We start from the raw sequence: 22323 nt of genomic DNA, 5'->3' as shown, positions 1-22323 counted from the left end.
GCGGAGTTTGCGGTGGTTTCAGAAGCTAATTAGGCCGCAATCTCGGCGGAGTCCCTGGAGCTGCCTCAGGCTGCTCTCATCTGCTCCGACGGTGCGTGCGAGCCCCCCTCATTTAAATTTTTTAACCATCTGTCCTTTTGTGTTTTTTTAATGGCTATTAATTTAGATACATATATACTCTACCATGCACACTAACATCATTGCCCTGCTGATCTCTGAGGGATTGATAGTCTCTGCAGTGCTTTTGATCTGCTTTGTGACGCCTGTCTGTATGATGGTCCGAAAAGTGGAGCCGTAAGGCGATATCTGTGACAATGCAGACACTGCTGTCCCGCACATCTGTGAGCTGTGGCCACTACTGGCTGGTGGAATTGGATATACATATTCATCTCTACACTACTGCTGTCCTGACTTCTAAGACATTTACAGCACTTACTTTGATGTCTATTTTCTGTTTTGATGCCTATCCTGCTGATAATTTCAAATATGGAGTTGTAAAAAAGATAAGCTAAATAGATCAGTGTCTGAAAAGACATCTGCAGCAGTGTTGTGTCCCATATCTGCTTGTTATATAGCTTCATTTTAAATTGTACGTTGACACCAATGTTTGTACATTTTAAAGTACTTTCTCCTTTGCAAGGGAAACGTACTATTTAGATAAAAGTAAATATTATAATCGTGTCCTTTCATTGTTTTTGCCATGACGCATATATACATTTATTTATTTATTTATTTTGTTTACAATTAAAGCTGAGGCTTAAAAAATGCTTTTCATTTTTCTGCATGTATTATTTGTTTTACTCTGTGCCCAGGACATACTTGAAAACGAGAGGTAACTCTCAATGTATTACTTCCTGGTAAAATATTTGATAAATAATAATAAATAATATTTTTAATGCAGCAGTTCGCACTAATTGCAACATGTTCTCATAAAAAGATCTCTTCCTGCCCTTTCCAACGTAGTTTTTATTTGTTAAATCTGCTGCTCTGTTCAGGAGATAGAAGCGTTTCACGCATCAAGGATCAGGGAATTAAAATGAAGATTTCCTTAGAGCACAGTGCAGACTGACCATGGTGACCCCAGAAGTTAGAGATTAAGAAAATCATGTTTTCTAACACTTTTCAAAGAGCAGGACATGCTAGAGTGTTAAAGAGGCAATCTAAGTGGTTAAAAAAAATAATATATATATATATATATTTTGTTTTAATATATGCAGCCTCAGATTACCTTTATTGAAAACAAATGACAATCAATTAGTTCTCCCGTGATCGATCGGCAAAATCCTGCTTCACCGGGTTCACTAAATGGCCGCCTATCAGTTTCAAATCAATCCTTCAGTCCGTGTAACGCAGCAGCAACAATGTATTCTTATATCACTAGCTATTGTTACAGTTTGCAGCTCAAACTGCTGGGAATATTGGCAACAAATTATCACAAACAGGAAAGTGTTGCAAACATTTTGCACTGCTGGGGAGGTGGGCTAAAACCTGCTATAGAAATCAAAGGATGCTCATTATTAGTGATGTACCGAGCACCCGGAAATTACCCAGTACCCGGCTTACCCAGCGCTTTTTCAGCTACCCGTAACTTACCCGGACCCGGCAGCAGGGGGCTGGGATCGGCACCAGGTCGGAACCGGCGCCGGGTAATTTCAGATCAGCTGAAAAAGACTTCAACACTTACCTGCAGCCGGCAACGGAGGGTGAGGAGTACTGCGGCGCCATAGTTGGAGCAGCAGCAGACGTCCTGGTGGCGGTGACAACAGCAGAAGTCTTTGTTCAGCCAGCGGGAGCAGCGGAACACAGCACACAGCTGATGCTGGTGTGAGCCGGGGGACCATGTGACCGGATGTGACGGTAGGGCGTAGTCGGCCTTCAGTAATAAAGGTGGAGCCCGGCTTGCTGACCCTGAAACCGTATGGCAAGGGCTGAGAGTGTCTGGGTCTAATATTGTACCTTACTGTGCTGCCCTGTAATGTTGTTCCCCTTATACTATCCCCCATAGGGTTATAAGCTAGGAACCGTTTGTGTGTGGTTAACTGTGTAAGCCCAGTGGGCTAGTTAATGCATTCTCTGTGTATTCCCCATTGACTCATGGGCCCGTAACTGCCTGTGCAAGCTTACAAGTGGGTGGCCTCTTATGAGAAATAGCTGCAGGGCAGAGACTTCTGGAACATGAGGGGGATATTTTAACCTGTATTGCCTGCCAGCAAGTTATTAGAGCTGGTGTCTTAGAGAAAGTTTTAGAACCCCCACATTATAGGTGCAAATGGTGGAGTGCAAGCTCTTGGGTCCAAATGTTAGTTTTTCTGTGTTTTAAAACTACAATGCATTTTGTGTTTGTCCTGTGAGGAAAAAACAGTTTGGTGACAAAAGGCAGCCACATGTGAATTAGCATTTCAATGCCAGCAGCTCAGGTATATGTTGTAGCACATGGCAAGGGGGGGGGGAAGGGCTGTGAACAGGATATCTAGATTAGAAAGTCTTTGTTTCCCCCTAGACCCCAGCCCCCCTCCGTGTATTAGATAGGGGGCAAGCCCTATATAAGGGAGTGCAGTGTTGCAGAGATAGCTCTCTTTTTCCTGTTGGAGATTGGAAGACCAGCAGCTGCTGGCGGGCCTCTCAAAGGTGCTTCTGAGTGAAAGAGCTAGTCACACAGGGAAGCATGGAGAGGCCTAGCCAGCAGGCTGGATTTCGGTCCAGGAGTCCAGGACAAGGGTCCTATCACGGTAAGCTTTTGCTGAAGCAGGCGCCTTGCACCTAGGAAAGCCTATTTTTAACCCCAGTAAGTGTGTATATTCTCTGTATCTTGTATTTCTGTGTGTTTCCGAGGTATTATCCGAATAAACCGCAATTTATTTTACTGCCTGTTTTGCCCTGTGACTGATCCCTTAAATATAAAGGTGTATTTGGCCTGGTCTCCCGTGACACTGGAGCAGGAGCGTTCCTATTGGACAGCCGGGGAGGAGCTAGCTGTCCAATAGGAACGCTCCTGCTCAGGTAAGCCAATGCAGGTAAGCCAATGCTACCTGGCCTGCAAATTGCCCCACATACCCGGTACCCGGCAATCCTCAGGACTCGGTACAACACTACTCATTAAATTAAAACTCATTACAAATGGCATTACGTTGAATTAAAAAAAAAAAAGTAGTATGTATTATCTAATACTACAGAACTGATTTATTGAAGAAAGACACACATGTAGAATATTGCTGGGATTGCTCCTAAATACTAACAATATATGAGTTAAATCCACATTGGCATCTGGGGAATTGCTGCTTTAAGCCTTTGTGAAATTATGAAATATATTTTCCTGAGTTTTAATGCTGCAGACCAAGCAATATCCTACATGTGTATTTTTTTTTTGCATAAATCAGTTCTGTACTATGAGAAAATACTTGTAGCATTTAAAAACAAAAAACAACAACAACTCTAAATGACACTTTTAATGAATTAGAATGTAACAAGCATTTTTTGTTTCTATAGCAACCATTTACAAAGTCACATCCCCTTCCTCTTCTGAAACAGGCTCTGGCATACCCCCTTTTTGAGCCCTGCCCTCTCTCTAGCAGCGCACCAAAATTGTATCTAGAGTAGTGACTGCCTGGTCACATGATCTTCCCACAGAACTTTGCATCTTTGGTCCTCTTCTGCTGCACTGACAGCCATTTAATGAACCCCCGAGCCGAATCTTTGCCAATCGATCACAGGAGCTAATTACTTATCATTGTGTGGATTGTATTGATGCACATATGAAAGGGGGAAAATATATATATATATATATATATATATTAAAAAAAATACGGCAGCTTGGACTGCTGCTTTAATCCCTTTAAATGTTTCTCCAGTAATAGACTAGGAGAAATCACGCTTTATTTAGTTGCTGTGTTGCCAGAAAGGGTGTTACTAAGACTGAGCTCCGCCCAGGCTGAACTCTGTAACTTCTCCCATCGCACACACACTGCAAATATTACTGCAGCTTCATTGCTGTGTTAAGTTGAAGAATGGCTGCAGATAGAAAACACATGATTCTTCTCTTCTTCATGCAGCCGTTTCTCCTGCCACATGGAGCCAAGATCCTGACACTATGCTTCGTAGGTGAGTCACTCTAAGCCAAGTCCTTGCCAAGGAAGCTTTGCCTTTTATTTTCATTAATGCTGTTTGCTGAAGCTGAGCACGTTTTGCTTTCCTTGCCAGCCAAGCTTCACCAGAAGGTTGAACACTGACTGACAGCCTTTTCCTGGACAAACACTTCCTTATGGCCTTAACCCTTCCCATGCTGAAATAGGGCTGTCTTGTGTATATTATTTATTATTATTATTTTATTATTTTATTTATTAAATATTTTACCAGGAAACAAATACATTGAGAGTTAGCTCTCGTTGCCAACGTTGTGCCTAGTGCATGTACCTTGACGACATTACAAGTTACAGTTAGACATGTTTAAAGTAGGAAAAAGCCGAAGTCTCGAATGAACTTAGTCAGGAAGCGGATTTGAGGGACTCAGGTAAATTGTCCAGGCAGTGCAAGGGATCCACCAAAAGGCCAGAGCACTTCGACCAGTTGATCCGAGCAGACACAAAATAGATCTCGTCATCTCCAGATCAAGCAGGTCCTGTGCCACATGGAGTACATCATAGGTTTACCCACAGTGCATGTTTCTTTATTGCTGTAGCTGTGTTGCTGCAATTTAGAAGTTGTAACGCTGCTGTGAAAGTCACATGCAGACTGGCATTTCATTAACATGTTTCTTACATTTGGCAGAGTCACGAGAATAAATAAATGTTCAATGCGCATTTCGACACACTTTAGTGGAATTATACATAGACCTGCAGTGGATGCATTTTCTAATATTGCTGTTTGGTCCTAAAGCTAAAGGTGTTTATGTATAGACCTCCAAAGCCGACAATGTGTTAAAGTACTTCACTATACTTTGCTCTGTATTCACCAGTGTATCATTTGGAAATGTTATTATGGAATATATCAGTTTTGCCAGTTGTTTTTTTACATCAAATAATACACAGACTGTATAGCAACAAACCTATATTTTAGAGTTTATTTTTTAAATGTATACATTTAGTAGATGATAACTGTTAGAATGTTAAATCACTGAACTCCTTCATGCAATTAGCAGGTTAAGTGTGATAGCATATCCTTCAACTCTTATTCTATAAGTTCTCCTGTGAACCAGCTATAGATCATTTTGTCCATTAGAGTGGCAGGTATTTAATACTTTTGTCATAAACGTGACATTACATCATAGCATTAAGAAATGCTCCTTTGAAGTGTTGTGTGCGTGAGAGTGATCCAAAGAGGTTTTTCTGGCACACATCTCACTTCTGCACTCAATATCAACTGCCGGTGCTCTGGTATCTGGGACTGTCCTGTAGATCCCAAGGTTTTCACAGGAATAAGAGATGATCCAGGCACACGGACTTTGCAAAATAAGAAATTTAATACAGCTTAAGAGACCAACGTTTCGAGTGCTACGCACTCTTTGTCAAGGTGAGGGCTGGCATGTATAGGGGACTGCACAATTGTATACCCCATGACTTACCATCCAAAATATGCTGCAGGTGTATACCGGCGCAGAATCGGGTCCCACCATGACGCGACGGAGGTCCACGTATGCGCAACACGCGGTGCACTCACTGTGAGTAGCACTCGAAACGTTGCTCTCTTAAGCTGTATTAAATTTCTTATTTTGCAAAGTCCGTGTGCCTGGATCATCTCTTATTCGTGTGCGTGAGAGTCACATACACACTTTGCATCACCACACCCAGAAAGAAATTGAGCTAACAGATTAACTTTATAGGGATCCTGTGTGGGGACTGTGCACTTAAGACCTCAAACTGCACCTCAGCGTGGAGCTTTGAAGTTGCTCCCCACAATGCTTTGCATCCACAGCACCAAGGCATTGTGGGACGTGACTTTGGAAGCTCCGACAGTGACTGACAGCTATACCACTCATGCTGTCTACACACACTGAGGGTCAGTTTGGTTCTTATTAAGCGCATGTTTCCCCCACGAGCTCAGGACACTATACTGCCGGGGATTGGTCACACAGTTTTGTTATCGATTGTCTGCTGAGTAAGTTATCGAACATTTATTAATTAGGGTTTCGTCAAACAAATATTATCTGGCAGGGGGTGAACAATGTAAAAAAAATGTTTGGAACCGCTGGTGTAGTCTGTAAGGCTGGGGCCATGGTGCCTTCTCCCGAGCGGAGACTGTGAGGTAAGCAGGTGCTTTCCCTGGCCATGGTGGATGGGCCGTGGGGGGCGTTCCTAGGGGCGTGACGGAGCTGGTTCGTCCTCATTGGGCGAACCGCTCACGTGACCGGCCGGACGCACCAAGAAATCAGTTTGAACTGATTTCTTGTGCAACGCGCACCCCCTCCCGCTTCCGCCCGCACACCACATGGACGCGAACGCAGCATTAAGGTAATCTGATCGCTCAGCGTGAGGACGCCTCCGCACGGTCTGCGGTACCATGGCCCCAGCCTAAGATCCTGTGAGCAGAGAAAGCAAATACTGGTGTTTTTCCTACCCTCAGGCAAAACAAAAATGAGGTAGAAGCAATATTTTAATAGCTAACTTGTGGTTAAAAAGAGTGCTAGATTTCAGCACCACATGGGTTCCTTCTTCAGGTATGTTTTTCCCTATGCGTTTCTTGTGTGTGTGTATGTGTTTGTGTGTGTGTATATATATATATAATGTGTGTGTGTACATATATATATATATATATAATACAAAAGGCGCAAATCAGAGACAACAGGCGTTTAAATGTCTAACACCTGTGGGATAAATACGTAGAATATCCTTATAAGAATCCAAGACAAGATATGATCTATAAAAGAGAAAAATGCCAATATGGTGAAGTACGTTTTATCATATAAATAAAGCGCAAGAAAAGTGGCTACTTACAATGTAGCTGAAATAAACAGGCATGTAAGGATAACATCCTGTCTGTGACTGCAGCAGAGGGGCTGGTGATGTCAGGAACTCCTCTCAGGTTACACACTGTGTTCACAATCACTGAAGTTCCCTTGGTTGAAAGTGAACTACACAGTCCCAATAGCCTTGAATAAGGCTTTGCAGCACAGGCAGGAGAATAACATGTCCTTACTTTAGACAGACAGGGAGATCTGTTCAGCGACCCTCACCCTACCAGTTTCGTCTGTGAAAAACTTCATCTGGGGTGAAACCGGTAGGGTCTCTGAATAGATCTCCCTGTCTGTCTAAAGTAAGGACATGTTATTCTCCTGCCTGTGCTGCAAAGCCTTATTCAAGGCTATTGGGACTGTGTAGTTCACTTTCAACCAAGGGAACTTCAGTGATTGTGAACACAGGGTGTAACCTGAGAGGAGTTCCTGACATATATATATATTACTTTTTAAACTAGGAACTTGGATTCATTATGGGATACAGGTCATTTCCCTTGTCATGAAATCAAAGTACAAAACATATCAGTGGCACATGCTTGTAAACTAGTCACTATTTTCTATTGCTTTATCCTTCTCCAATTTAGGCCAGGTCTCCGCTGGCTACTGCAGCGCCCGCTGTGGGGGACGCTGCAGGGACAATAGCCGCTGCACAATGGGACCGGGCCCGCTGCGAGGAGGGGGCGCTGCGCGGCGCCGACAGTGACTCCAGCTCGCAAGAGAATTGTGAGCAGGAGTCGCGACGGAGCGCTAAGCCATGCCCCGGCGGTTCAGCCAATGAGGGCGAACCTGCCGGGTGATGTCACGGCCGCGCCCCCGTCCCTCCCCCGTCACGCCGCCCCCTGTCTTTTGGTCTTCAGCTCCCTGCAGACCAGGGGAATCGGCTGCACACGCCGCCAGCCTCGCTGAAGCGCGTGCAGCGCAGGTACTGTGGCCGCAACCTTAGCCCCTTATTTAATATGCTGTATGTATGTATATGTATATCTTTATTTATATAGTGCCATTTATGTACATAGCGCTTCACAGCAGTGACACACGTGACATATTAATATAACACATAATGGGAATAAGCGTTTCGGACATGAAAGTAATAATAGGAAAAGGAGTCCCTGCCCCGAAGAGCTTACAATTAGAATTCAAAGAGGGTGTACTTTCTTTTTCACACAACTTTAAGTCCTGGTATCAGTGCAGGCAGTGTTAGGGTTCATTTCTTGCTGTGGTAAGTAACTCCCCAGTAGTTACAGGAGGGGTGGGCCCAAGGCCGAGGTGCTGCCCACCCACCGGGTCTAAGACCTGGGACCCTCCCCTTGTAATAAAAAGGGATTGCAGCTCAAAGTATAGGAGTTTGTGGTTGTGGATGTTGTGGAGCCAGGGATCTGGTTCACGTCCCCTCAGGTGAGTGGGAGCTGATACCCCTTATCCCATCAGGGGGTAAGGGAGCTAAGGAGAGACTCTTGGGGCCTCAAGCTCCTTGGGTTTGCTCCAGGGACCAAGAGAGATCTGTATGTTGCGAGACAAATAAAGACCACCTATTGTTTTACTTCCTGCCTGAGGATGCAGTTATTCAGGGGGAAGGAAGAGAGTTTTCCTGCAGGGACTGCTCTTATCTATGATAGGCCCTGGAGGATGGAGGCACAGCACCAAAGAGATGGGAAGATAAACCCAAAAGCCTGACCTGTTGATCCAAAATACCATTGCTCAGAGCTCCTGAGAACCTACAGGTGAGCACCACAAACACCAGGTAGCGGACAGATCTCCCGTAGGTGGGGGGGGGGAGTGCTACATTTGGAGGCGCTGCTGACATGTGAGTAGGCAGGCTTTTGCAGAAGAAAGAGAATTGATCTCCACTATGCCGAGCTGAGAGGTGCTTGAAAACCACTGTATCAGGGCCAGCTGCTGAGGGAGCATGTGTAGCATCTCAGGGGGCTCTCGGGATCCAAGGGACCGGACACCCCCACGAAGGGAGGTTGCAGCGCGTGCAATAGCGTTTCCCACAAAATGGGAGAACCGTGTGGTAAGCTGTGCTAGATGCAAGCTTTTTCTTTTGCAAAATTGTGCCTGGCTTGGCGAGAAAACTGAAGCCGCACCCATCTTAGTGCCTGGACTCCTGCATCCACCAGAGGGATGAGGCACTGATCGGAGTGACACCACGAGGGGCGTAGCCGAATGCACCTTGCAGATGGTGACTGAAGGAGTAAGTCCTACATTAGCCTTGCTCCCTGTTCCAGTGAATATTATGGCTGAGAAAGTCGCTACCCACTATGTGCTACCAGGAGGACTCCTGGCGGTGCAAATAAATGGGAAGGACTTCCTCCAATACGTTTGCTCGCGATGCGACTGCCCAGGCGGGGAATTAGAAGTCCTGCAAGAGGTGTGGTGTACCATACCACAGATGTCGCCTCAACTTGCGCCTAGCCAGAAGGACGTACGGGGCTTCTATGATCTCATCTGTGGGCTACAGAAGTTCATAGAGCATGCCCGATGGCTCTCTATGACATGTGTCATGTAGACCGGCATTGCCTGGACTGGGGCTACTGCCGGGACTATGGCCTATGAATTGATGAATTGGGAGCGAGCTCTCTGGAAGCTGAAGCCAGGAGGGAACTGTTTGTCCCCAATTCGGACTTTACCTGCGAATATGAGTGGGAATTACCTGCCGAGGTGATCGGAGTAGATGGACCTTTTTAAAAGCGGGCTCTCTACTTACAAGCCAACGCCGGTTATATGGTGAAGTCCCAGCGGTCCTCTTCTTCCAGTTTGCCGACTAAACCATCATCACCTGTGTCTCCGGTGATGAGTGTGGCGTCCTGTCGGAAGTTGCTGACCCAAGTATCGGACTCTGTGCTGGCTGAAATCGAGGCTGGAGGCTCCATCGCGGTACTCCTGCTGGAGTGTCGCCACATCATCCCCGGAGTGGTGAGTACGGCTTCCGGTGCGAGAGGGAGCTTCGCCAACTGTCCGTGACGACATCTGAGGCAACCCCACCCGAGCGATAGTTACAGGGTGGGTGGGCTAATGGCCAAGGTGCTGCCCACCTACTGTGGAGCCAGGGATCTGGTTCGTGTCTGTCCCCTCCCTCAGGGGAGTGGGAGCTATTTCCCCTTATCAGGGGGTAAGGGCGCTAAGGAGAGACTATTGGGGCCTCAAGCTCCTTGGGTTTGCTCCAGGGACCAAGAGAGATATGTATGCTGCGAGACAAATAAAGACCACCTGTTGTTTTACTCCTGCCTGAGGATGCAGTTATTCAGGGGGAGGGAAGAGAGTTTTCCTGCAGGGACTGCTCCTTTCTATGATAGGCCTTGGAGGATGGTGGTGCTGCACCAAAGAGAAAGAAGATAAACCCAAAAGCCTGACCTGTTGATCCCCAATACCATCAGCGGATGCTCAGAGCTCCTGAGAACCTACAGGTGAGCAGCATTACACCAGGTAGCAAGACAAATCTCCCTTGGGGGGTGGGGGGTGCTACATACCATTGAAAAACATTAAAGAAACACAGAAGGACATGTTCAGGGGGCAAGAGTCTAGCATTGTATGAGTTAAACTAGCATAGGTTTCTGAGGTAAATTGCTGCTTATAGTTTGGCTTTTTTTTCTTCAAATAATTTGTGTGCGTAAAAATCAGGATATAAACACATTGACAAAATAGCACCCCTATCAATATTTGGTCTTTCATGGCTTGGATGTGTCATAGTCCTCGAAGCCTAAGAAACCGATCTCCAATTAATGAATGTTATTTCTCCAACTTGTGTATTGGGGAAAATCAGCGTTTATGTTTGGTGGAAATACTAGCCTCTGCTTAAAAGTGAATAGTACAGGCATACCCCGCATTAACGTACGCAATGGGACCGGAGTGTGTATGTAAAGCGAAAATGTACGTAAAGTGAAGCACTCCCTTTTCCCACTTATCGATGCATGTACTGCACTTCAATCGTTATATACGTGCATAACTGATGTAAATAACACATGTGTAACAGGCTCTATAGTCTCCCCGCTTGTGCACAGCTTCGGTACAGGTAGGGAGCCGGTATTGCTGTTCAGGACGTGCTGACAGGCGCATGCGTGAGCTGCCGTTTGCCTATTGGGCGATATGTACTTACTCGCGAGTGTACTTAAAGTGAGTGTACTTAAAGCGGGGTATGCCTGTACTCTTACACTACACTGTGTACAGTGACTCAAAGACCACTTCCGCCTGCAGAGAGACAAATCTTGACCAGGCTCCTAAATTCTTTCAGTCCCCTGCTTTCCTTTTATACTCTGTTTATTAATGTATTTTTCATTTTTAGAGACTCTGTTATGTTAATATAGAAAATACTCATCATGAAACATCTACAGATGCAGCCACCAGTACCCGACCTCTTGCCTTGGAAAATCTGGGGCAATCTCCCAGTAAACTGCAACATTTCTGTGAGATTTATGCAGCTAGACTAATGGCCCATCGGATTAACACAGTGGGGGTCCCTGAATGTCCCATTGAAACTGAAAGGTACTGCAGGGACCACCGCTCTGTTAATCCAATGGGCCATTAGTCTGGCTGCAGAATCTCACAGAAATGTTGCATCATTTAATGTGAGATTGTCCCAGTATTTTCCCAGGCAAATTAATAAATTATCACATGGGCTAAAGTCGTGAGTGGAGTACCTCAAGGATTGGTCCTGGGACCCCTGCTTTTTAACCTGTTTATTAATGACCTTGAGGTTGGCATAGAGAGCAGTCTCCATCTTTGCTGATGATACTAAATTGTGTAAGGTAGTAAAATCGGAGCAGGATGTAATATCTCTACCGAAGGACTTGGAGAGACTGGAAACTTGGGCAGGTAAATGGCAGATGAGGTTTACAACAGATAAATGTGTAGCGGTGTTTCCCCCACCCTCTGGGAGATTTCCCTGACTACCAGGTGTGTGATGAGGCTGCATACCTGTTGGCTCACAGAAGATTTGAGATCCCGCCGATGTTGTTGGGGAAACAGGACAGGCTTTAGGGGTGACTGCGGGTTCTTTCTCACTTTGGTGTCAGCGCCTCCATCTGCCGCAGGCTCCAGGAGTCCAGGCACTCCCTGCGGAAGAACTCTCTCATACTCCCATAGACTGTAGACCCAGGCAGGAGTATATTTGAAACAGGAACAGTCTTTATTCTTCTCAATAAAGAGTACAGCTTACAGGCAGTACTGCATACTTTAAACTGGTCTCCAGCCTCTGGATGGTCCCTGGACTCACCCCCCCCCCGAGCCATGGGCACAGAGGGCGGTCCTAGATCTTCCCCTACTCTTTGGTGGAGCAGGGGGTATAGTTCTCACCCCCACTCCCCAAGAGAAGGGGATAGAAGATGGCAGAGCCCTGCACACCTTTCTTGTGAGACTAGTCTCTCTCAAGGGAGAGACAAACTGAAACAATTTGGTGATGCAGCCCCTTAAGTACCGAGGGGGAGGGTCCATGGTCAGCCCCTTATTGGGCAGAACACAGGCCTTAGGCCGCCTCCCCCTTGTCACTCAAGGGAGCTGCTTGCTGGTGGAGAAAACCCTGGTTTGGGCCTAACACTTCCTGCACTGTACCAAGATTTACATGTCAGGCAGGGTAGATTGTTAGCTAAGCCAGGCATGGCTACAAATGTAAGGTTATGTGTTTGGGAAAGAAGAATAAACAGGCAATTTACAAATTAAAAAAGGCAAACAATATCTTATCTATTAAATGGGGAATGGATGGAAGGGAAGTAACCATAATTAAGCATTAGTAAGACCACACCTTGAAGTGTCTGACTTTTCTCATCGGATCTGCGTCATTTCCAGAATAATTTTCTTCCATATTTAACAGTATGAACAGCTACCGTTATTGACCTGTGCTGAGTTTGTGAAACTATGGACATCTAACTGCGTAACATTCATTAATTAAAAAATGTTAGCATGACCGTACATTGGATGAAAAAAAAAATATAACTTTTCCCCAAAAAGTATTTTTTTTCTAAAATAAACTTCACATAGCCATAGCTTGAAAGAATCAAAGGAAATATATTTTAAAAAAAATTGTTTGGCACAGTAGGCGTTTGTTCAATCCCCTGCTGTTCATGGACACATCACTAATTACGAAACATTAATTAGAGCCAATCATGGCAGCACAGTGTTTGTTTTAGAATTTTAATGGAATGGGAAGAGTTCCAGGAAATAAAAGCTTAGAAAGCACACAGACTGCAAACTAGTGCAGAATCTCTCCAACTCCCATCCTCCTGTCTGGGTTCCATTGTCAATAGAAAAACTGTGAGGGATTTACTGTATCTTTTTGCTGTTTAGCAAAAATGTTCTGCAATTTCATTTGTGCATTTATTATATTTTCTCAATTCATGGTTGTCACGCACGGCACACCTGTGAGCACGTAGCCTGCATACGGAACAAGAGTTAATACACAGCGCTGAAGCTGGCCCACTTTTCACCTTCGCAAATGTCCCTCAAATGAACAATATCTCCCCTCGATCTGTCGCCATATATCATCTGTCACGAACAGCAGACAAGTGAGCACGTGACTTAGATATACAGCCAGGGTTAATATACATGGCTACTCTAGCCAACTCACATTTCTCCTCTGCAAGGTACTTTCAATGAGTTAATATTAACCCCTTCCTCAATTGCAATCATATCTGTCGCGTCCACCACCCGAGAAGTATGCAAGATATGTAATTAATATATATCTGCCAGGGTCTCAGGTCCCTTTTTATTATAGAAAAAACTATGCACGTATTAACAAACAAAAATCTGTTGTAGCAAAATGTGTCAGAACATGTAAATACTCTACAAAGCGTGCAACAGTTCATTCAGAGCCACTAAGCAATACTTTAAGAATTGTTTAATATATACAAAATGACAGTGCTTAGATTACAGAAAGGGATTACAAAAACATATACTGTAGTTACAATAAATGCAGAACAGCTTCTTAAAATAACGTGATAAAACATAAAACAGAAATCCATGTACAGTACTTTACCACATGTCATAGGTTTTCCCTCAGAGAGGTCACTGGCGTAGAAATATGAGAATTCACGTTTGATCCCAAACACACCTCTGTTGAATTCTGATTTCATAACTCCAGAGCAAACCCCATATACCATTTTTCTCCCATTGAAAACCACATAAGCCCACCCCTGTCGTAAATCAGCTGCTAGGTTGATGGTTTTAAGGCAGAGGAAAAAAACCTCCTAAAGAGACGTTTACATTCTTACCTCAATATATTAACACACTCATAACTTCCTTTCTCTAATACTTAGACAGACGTGAGTCATAGTAATAGATTCAGGTGATTATGACGGACGTAACAAGACTAATTATGACGACTTGCTCCTAAATTTGAGTGACAAATGGATATTTGTCCCTGGCTACCTTCCAGACCTTAAGTGTCAGGCCTCACTGCCTGCGTCTCCTTGCAACGATTACAGATATCTGCACGTTATACTTTAGCCTTATTTTTAATAAATTTACTCTCTTGTGGAATACTTTCTTAGCCTTGCCCCCTGTACTTACAGAACCCTCCAGAGAATGCTTTGAAAGTAACTTTAAAAGGGTCCTGTTTATAAAGATGTAAAGAGAGCCATAATTTAATCCCATCTCTGGCAAAACAAATGCCCTTATCTCTAGATTCAATCAGCCCCATACAACACATCTTGTATTTTTAGTGGGCCATAAGTGATAACCCACCAAATAGGCACTCTTTAAAGATCTGCACAGACCCAGTAAAAGTATTGACCTTTCATAAACCCAGTATATTGAATTTGTAAAACAAACGGTAACCACATTAACCCCTGAACCACCAGATTGATTAAACAACTTAATATCTCATGATATTATCATGAGAATCGTTTTTCATTGCCCGATGTGCTGTTGATTCCTTGAGTCTGAGAAAACGAATGTTCTAGTATCCGAATTAAGAAAATTAGTGTTTAATATTTGGGAAAATACTGCTTTGTGAATACTGATACGGATCATATACTTGTAAATATTTAAAGTTTCTACTAAATCCACAAAAAAATCTTTTTGAATGCTCAATAATTACCGATGCAACTGTATAAAGCATTATTGAGACCACACCTTGAATATGGAGTACAGTTTAGGGCATCACTCCATAAAAAATACATTATGGTACTATAAGAAGTGCAGAGAAGTGCTACCAAATTAATAAAGGGGATGGAAAATCTGACTTATTAGATGAGGTAAGCTAAATTAGATTTGTTTAACTTATCCTAGCTTCAAATTGCAAAGCCAGTATAACCAACATCATCACACTGATGAGACCCAAAAGGTCAAAACAGCTATCTGTGAGTAGGTTTACTGGCTATGAACTTTAACCCTGGCTGTGCTGAAAAGCTGTTTAATGAGGCATGCATAAGTTTATAGGTGTATAAAATGTCCTTTGCATCTCTTTCTAAAGATTACTCCAGCATAACAGTACTCGGCATTCTGGTTTTAGTACATAAAAATAAATGTTTATTCTGAAGATAAATACTCGCATACAGAAATAGTACATCATTTCGGTGACGTTCAAATAAATTACGATATCTTCAAAGATGGTTACATATTATTCTGTTCCTGTGTGGAATCCTTCTGTTAAAGCTTTTATCATGATGTTAAACCTTGTTACTTCTCTCTCCTGGTGTTAACCCTCCCACATCGTTCTGGGTGTAATCCTTCTGTCTTTTCTACCAGCTACATCTATCAGTATTTATTCAGATAATATCCCTTAGTCAGCCGTTGCCACCACTAAGCTCAATTATCAGATAAAGTCCTACAGCTTAAAACTTATGTAATATCTTATAAGGAACTGCCCACCCTCCATATAAGTTTATTACCAAATATGACATGTCTTCTGGAAAAATCTTAGCACTCCTTATTAGTTTTGATTACTTCTGCATATCACTAGTAACTGTCTGCCTCTTGCTTGCCTTTCCCCAGACATCTCAAGACAGCTGTATGACTTTCCTATCTAGCCATGGATTAAAATACTTATCTTGCAACTGAAATCTACAGAACATGTTTATTCACCACTAGATTAATATCATATGCAATATAATATATATTATAGAAAGAATAGTTGCAAATCAGACAAAATCATACTGTATGCGTTGCATTTTGTTTTTATACACCGGATTCAAACCTAATTACAATATAATAATGTCATTGAACTGGAATTCTTACAAGGGGTCCGTGTCAAAATGGATTTGAAGCAAAAGTGTGCTAATTTGCTTGTGATTTCCAAGAATCCAGTGTGGTAGTGGATGCACTGTATGCTAGGAGATAATGGTGAAAAGCATGGTTGCAGACCTGTCTGAGACGTATGAATGTGTTCACAAGTGATATTTACATTAGAACAGAGGTCTCTAAGAGGGGATATGATAACTATATACAAATATATGAGCTTTCAAAATAATTATTCATGCCACAGACAGTACAAACAAGACAGGGTCATCCCTTAAAGTTGGAGGAAAGGAGATTTCACCAGTAACAAAGGAAAGGGTTTTTACAGTAAGGGCAGTTAATATGTGGAATTCGTTACCTATGGAGACTGTGATGGCAGATACAATAGATAACTTAAAAAAAATGTGAACATATTTTTAGAAAGGAAAGGTATACAGGGATATACCAAATAATTAAACATGGGAAGGATGTTGATCCAGGGAGAAATCTTATACACACTCTCGCTCATACCCCCGCCACTCCCTCCTCCCTTCCCCCATATATTTATCTCCCCACCTCTCATTCTTCCCTCCCATCTCTCTCCACATCTTACACTATTCCTTTCTCCCTCACACCCTCCCCACCTCCTCTAACTCAATACCCAACTCAATTGCCCCCCCTCCACTGGTCACACAATATTCTCACAAACCCCCCCATGCATGCACGCATGCACAAATACTTCCCCCCCACACACACACACACAATACCCCCACAAAACCCCCTACAGATACACACAATATGACCACAAAACCGCCCTATACACACAAAAAACTCTACGCTTACACAATATTCCCACCAAACACAAAATACCCCCATAAACCCTACACACACATTATAGCGCTACCAAAACTCCCTGCACACACACATTACCCCCCACCAAACCCAACTACACATACACAAACATTCAATACCTCCACCAAACTCCCCTGCACACACACAATACCCCCACCCCCCTACACACACACAGCTGCCCTGCATGTCTTCATACAAAGTTACACTCGCAACAACATTTGTATTGAGGTATTGAATCGTCTCCAAATATTCTCTAACGTGTAAAAGAGAAAATGTTTGTTGTAATGATACTAGAAATGCTCTTCTTTATATCCAAACTTTGCTTTTCGTATGGACAATTTCAATGTACACATTAATACTGTGATTATTAGGTGGAAGTCATTACCTCCTGATGGACGAGATGTCACGCCTTCTTCATGACAGTGGCCATGAAGTGAGAATGTTACTTCAGTTTGGGGATGGGATGCTTCCAGGTATGTAGCAAAAAGCATTTCCATGTATTGTTAGTGCTCCCGACTGAGCTGGTGCACATTGCTGTGTATGTTCTGACACACAGGAAGAAACTATTTTTAGGTCTAAAATACATAATGTTCTTCACATCAGAACTGGTCATTTGATGAAGAATTACTAATGCAAAGACAGAGTTGCTTTAAATATTTATGCCTCAACTTCTTTTTTTTTTGTACATACTGTATTTTATTCATATGGCAATATAATATATGTTTGCAGTGCCCAGTGATGTGCTCGTTGGAAAATTAGCGTATAATACATATAAAGGTTTGTGCAATGTTTGTTGTTGCAGCAAATGAGCTTGTAAACTAGTTAACTACCTGTTGAAGAGAGAGAAAGGTTAATGAAGTGCACGTGGGTACTTTAGGGCTTATAGTTTAAGGTCACCATTCCCAGCCATTGCCTTGTGTAATATTCTCTGTGTGGCCCTCACTGGTGAGATGAACAAAGCATTGAGGCTTCTCCAGAGTAGGTTATATGTACAGATCTAGCTGGCTTTATTGTTGTCTCTTGTGTGATATGTTGAGCGATATTGCGATATACAGCACCAATATTACAATTTAATCTACGGAAACTCTGTGATACACTTGAATTATATCAGGATAGGTTGCGTTTTCTGGAGGGGCCATGTCATGCTCCCAAAGTTGCCGACAGGAGGAGCCTAGCTGGCCGTATCCATTGGGTGTTGTCCTGTCCCCAATCTTCCAAGGTCACAGTTGACGGCAGCAAGCTCCACATAACAAACTCCCCTACCCGGCTCAACAAAAATTGTGTGGACACCTTGCTCAAGAAAAAATGGTTCCCTCTGAGGCCCAATTGAAAATTATCCAACACTTCACTTAGTCTTTGTTGAGAGGTTTGGAATGGTGATGTTGCAATATTAATTGCCCGGGTTTCCCTCCCCACTTCTAGAAGGGGTCAGCTGTAGTTTGTGGATATACTTGTCGGCATATTGTTTACTTTACGTCAGTGGTTCCCAACCCCAGTCCTCAAGGACCAGTAACAGTGCAGGTTTTAAGGATACCCCGGCTTGAGCACAGGTGGTTCAGTCACAATGATTGGGCCACCTGTGCTAATGAGAGGATTGCCTTAAAACCTGCACTGTTAGTGGTCCTTGAGGACTGGAGTTGGGAACCACTGCTTTACGTGATCAGCAATATTATTTCAACAAGCTGTAATTCGTTGCAACAAGTCAAGAGCGGAGAAATACTCAGGTTTAATGTGTATACACAGAGACGCACCATTCTAGTGTGATTGAATTGTACGTTTCCTATTGGCGGAAATATGGACTCGGTTGTAATTGAAGTTGTATTAAAAAGTGCTGCTCAATACTGTAGTATCAGATTCAGAATTCATGAACATACACATACAATCACATGTAGGTGGCAGTAAAACCAACACTTGATGAATTCACTATATTTGCACGATAACTTCACTATGTTATTCTTTACTAACGGTTAAATTATTTATTTTAGGCTACAAAATGCGGCCCAGTCCATATCAGATTACCACATGGTCTCTTGATGAGGGTTATCTTCAAGAATTCAGAGAGGTCTTCTTACAGCATCAGAAAGACTTTTTCATGGGCAGGTATGGGATACAGAGCATTTAAAAGCATATTGTGCTATAAATTTGCAGTTGTCCCCTGTAAAATATTTGCTCTATTTCAGTAAAAAAAAAAATGCATGCAAGGATCCATCCTTATATCCTATATAAGTACCAAAACCCTGTTCCAGTATCACGAGCATCATACTGGTATCGGACAATTCACAGGGGCAGTTTCATCACCGTCAGATAGCTTTGGCTATTTAGCCACTGTCGAACAGTTCACCACTGCTGTTTTGTCGTCACCATTTCGATGCCACTAGCCCTTTGCAAGAAACTCGTGATCCCACAATCCACCTGCATTACCCCCCATTTTCCTGCATTAACTTAATATTAAGGTTAGTGTGGCTGCATGACACAGGAAAATGGTGGTGATGAATTGTCCTCCGGGAGAATTGTCCAGGCGGCAAAGTGTGCAGCAACTAAACAGCCACTGCAATTTGGTGTTGTAAAAGGCCACGGCTAAAAGTCCTTGATCGCATCATAGAGTGCTTGAAATGCATATCTCTAGATTTTGGGTGGGGACATATAAATGAGCACATACAATGTGTCTTTTTTTTGTTTCCTCCCATTTCCTGCGAAATGTAGATTATGAAAGTACAAACTCAATAACCTGAAGGATCGATTCGTCCATAGTACAAAGACAACATTTAAACCAGAACCAAATTTACCTGTGAACTGATTTTTAGCTTTGTATTTCCATAAGCCAAACTTAGCTATGCAACTTTATCAATGCAACAGGCTAAATATTTCAGTTGTGTTTATAATGGGTTTACACATGTCCCACTCTGTGTTACCATAGGGATTTTGACATCACGGGAGACTATTTAGGATAGGAGGAAGGTTCGAGAAAGGTTAAGTTCTTGGAGGACAAGAGGAGAGGAGCCTCGGGGAGAAGTTAGAGGGTGTATTCATAAAGTAATAGAACAGACCAGGCCCCCATTTATTTGTTATGTTAGGGATGAATAAAGACAGTAATACAGTACAATATTGTTGGATGTGAATGATGTGTCCCTGTGCCTGGGGATATGAATAAAGATGTACTACAAAAGTTCCTGGTGCCCATTATTTTCCATCCTTGCTGCCTCATTGGCCAGCTGCCTGAACCCAGCACTCTGACTCAAGGTAACCCATGCTGAGTAGCCAAACAGTATACACCAATGTAATCTCCCTAGAAGCCGGGCAGGGATGGTTATATAAGTTTTATCGAAAAATAGAATTTGACAGCAGGTAAGAACCACATGACCCCCCAGTCTGCCCATTATGTGTTTTAAAACCTCAGACACTATTTTATCATTGGTGTTTTTTAATGTAATTACTGTATTAGCCTCTACCACCTCTATTAGGAGACTATGTTACTGATTCAAAACCCTTTCCATGAAGAAGTACTTTCTCACATTTCCCCTGAGCCTGCCCACCAACAGTTTCCGAGCATGACCTCTTGTTCTAGCATTTCTCTGTCTCTGAAATACCCGTCCATACTGCACCTCATTGAAACCCTTTATATATTTAAAAGTTTCAACCATAACTCCCTCTCCTTTCTCTATACCAAGCTGCACATGTTGAGGTTTTTTAGTTCTTTACTGATGACATTTTATGATGTACAACTTGCACTGTTTTAGTAGACCTTTCTTACCCAATCTCTAATTTATTAATGTCCTTCTGGAGATATGGAGAGTTGATGGATTATATTTGGTCATTTCGTACACACAATAACGTGCATGTTATAATGCCTTGGGGTTGATTTAAGTTAAAGGGGTGTGGAATCGGACATTTGGTCATGGCCGTTTTGCCACGACCACGTCAGTGCCAGCATTTGGCCACCGAGGGACTCTTCACTGCATATGCTCCACCACGGGATACTTAGCCGCCGGTCGTTTCTCCAATAAAGCAAGTTAATTTCAGGGGGTTTACCGGTTAGGAGTTTTAGGGTAAGAGGTTAGGTTTTTAGGGTAGAGATTAGGGTAAGGGGTTAAGGTTTTTCAGGTAAGGGGTTTTAAGGTAAGAGGTAAAGGTTTTTAGGATAGGGGGTAGCATTAGTATTAGAGGTTAAGATTTGGGGTTTTTGGGGTAAGGTTAGTGGCTTACCTTGGTGGCGAAGCGGCCGGCAGAGAGATGTCCCGGCGGCGGGGTGAGTGGCGGCTGAGCGCCAGTGGCGGCTGAGCGCCAGTGGCGATTTGATCACGACAAAACGGCCACGACCACATTTCCTAGACCGAAAGGGGTGGATAATGTAAGAGATGGAGCAGTAACAAAGTAGCAGAGCAAGTTTCCCCCCACATCTGTATTGTGTTTCTGGTAACCCTTGGGAGGAAGCTTGAATGAAAATGGTAAGACATGTGGAGTGGGGTGAGATGAGTTGGGTTGGTGGTTGAAGTCTGTCATTAGATAGGTGTGTAAAGAAATGATACAGTGACTGCCTTACTCACTTACAAAAGCATAGTTTATACCACTGAGACAGTTATGAAAATAGGAGTTGTCAAAACACGGATTGTTAGTCAACAGTTGGGAAAAAAGTTAACTAATACCGGTACAGCAACTACACTTTCTGGAGGTTGTTATCGATACAGCTGCAGGAGAAGCATTTCTCCTTCTAGAAAGAATCCACAAGGGCTGTCCTGTCCTTAGCATTGGATCTACAGAGGAGGGATTCTCTGAACTCCCGCAGGGTCCAGAGGGAACTACATGGAGCCCCAACAGAAACAGATAAGAGAAACACTATATTGCGGTGGCAGAGACTGGGTATGTTTAGATATACTGTAATAGTACTTGTTTTGGGGTGGTAACCAGCTTATCTGTCCATCTAGTTAGTAAGGGCTGAAGCTGCATGTATAGTTAGTCTCCTAAGAGGAGTAGGCATTTATTTTATGATTTGTTTTGACTTAAAGGGACGGTGGCCCTGTTAGTGTATAATTTAACCCTGTAAATAAACCCTGTATAGAGCAATACAAAATTTCCTGCCTTAATCTGGGACTAAAAGATGCTGCAACGTGCTGTGGGCATCACAATTTATGCAGAATGCACGCAGTCCAAACGGCACTGAGCAGTGGAAACTGTGGGTTTGAAAATAAATGCAGGGATTTAAAATGGTTATAGCCACGGTTTATGAAATCCAATCTCAAGGCTGTAATCCGCTGGCCTCTGTCTGTTGTGTCGAAGCATATGTATCGTATGGCTTGACTGTAGATGGTTGCATGCTTAGTGTGTCGGGTGGAAGCTGTTGTCCCTCATATAGCTGGATCTATCTGTAGGTTTGCGGTATACAG

The 22323-nt window shown here is 43.2% G+C and overlaps 1 protein-coding gene across 5 annotated transcripts in view; it reads left to right on the top strand.

The window, feature by feature from the left end:
- The window catches only part of LOC142487968 (UDP-glucuronosyltransferase 3A1-like), a 50807-nt gene that overhangs the window by 9208 nt on the left and 19276 nt on the right, over positions 1-22323 (top strand). The window contains exons 1-4 of one of the 5 annotated variants that reach the window (XM_075588202.1): positions 3987-4098; positions 5577-5653; positions 17314-17415; positions 18928-19042. In XM_075588202.1, the coding sequence (XP_075444317.1) occupies positions 5629-5653; positions 17314-17415; positions 18928-19042 (242 nt within the window). In that variant the 5' untranslated portion in view covers positions 3987-4098; positions 5577-5628. Of the gene's footprint in view, positions 1-3944; positions 4099-5576; positions 5654-17313; positions 17416-18927; positions 19043-22323 lie in introns of those variants that run through there. The other 4 variants (XM_075588212.1, XM_075588192.1, XM_075588221.1 and 1 more) reach the window with 4 other exon arrangements.

Source organism: Ascaphus truei, chromosome 1, assembly GCF_040206685.1.
Source record: "Ascaphus truei isolate aAscTru1 chromosome 1, aAscTru1.hap1, whole genome shotgun sequence".
In the NCBI taxonomy this organism is placed as follows: domain Eukaryota; kingdom Metazoa; phylum Chordata; class Amphibia; order Anura; family Ascaphidae; genus Ascaphus; species Ascaphus truei.
This window is presented reverse-complemented; position numbering and strand designations above follow the sequence as displayed.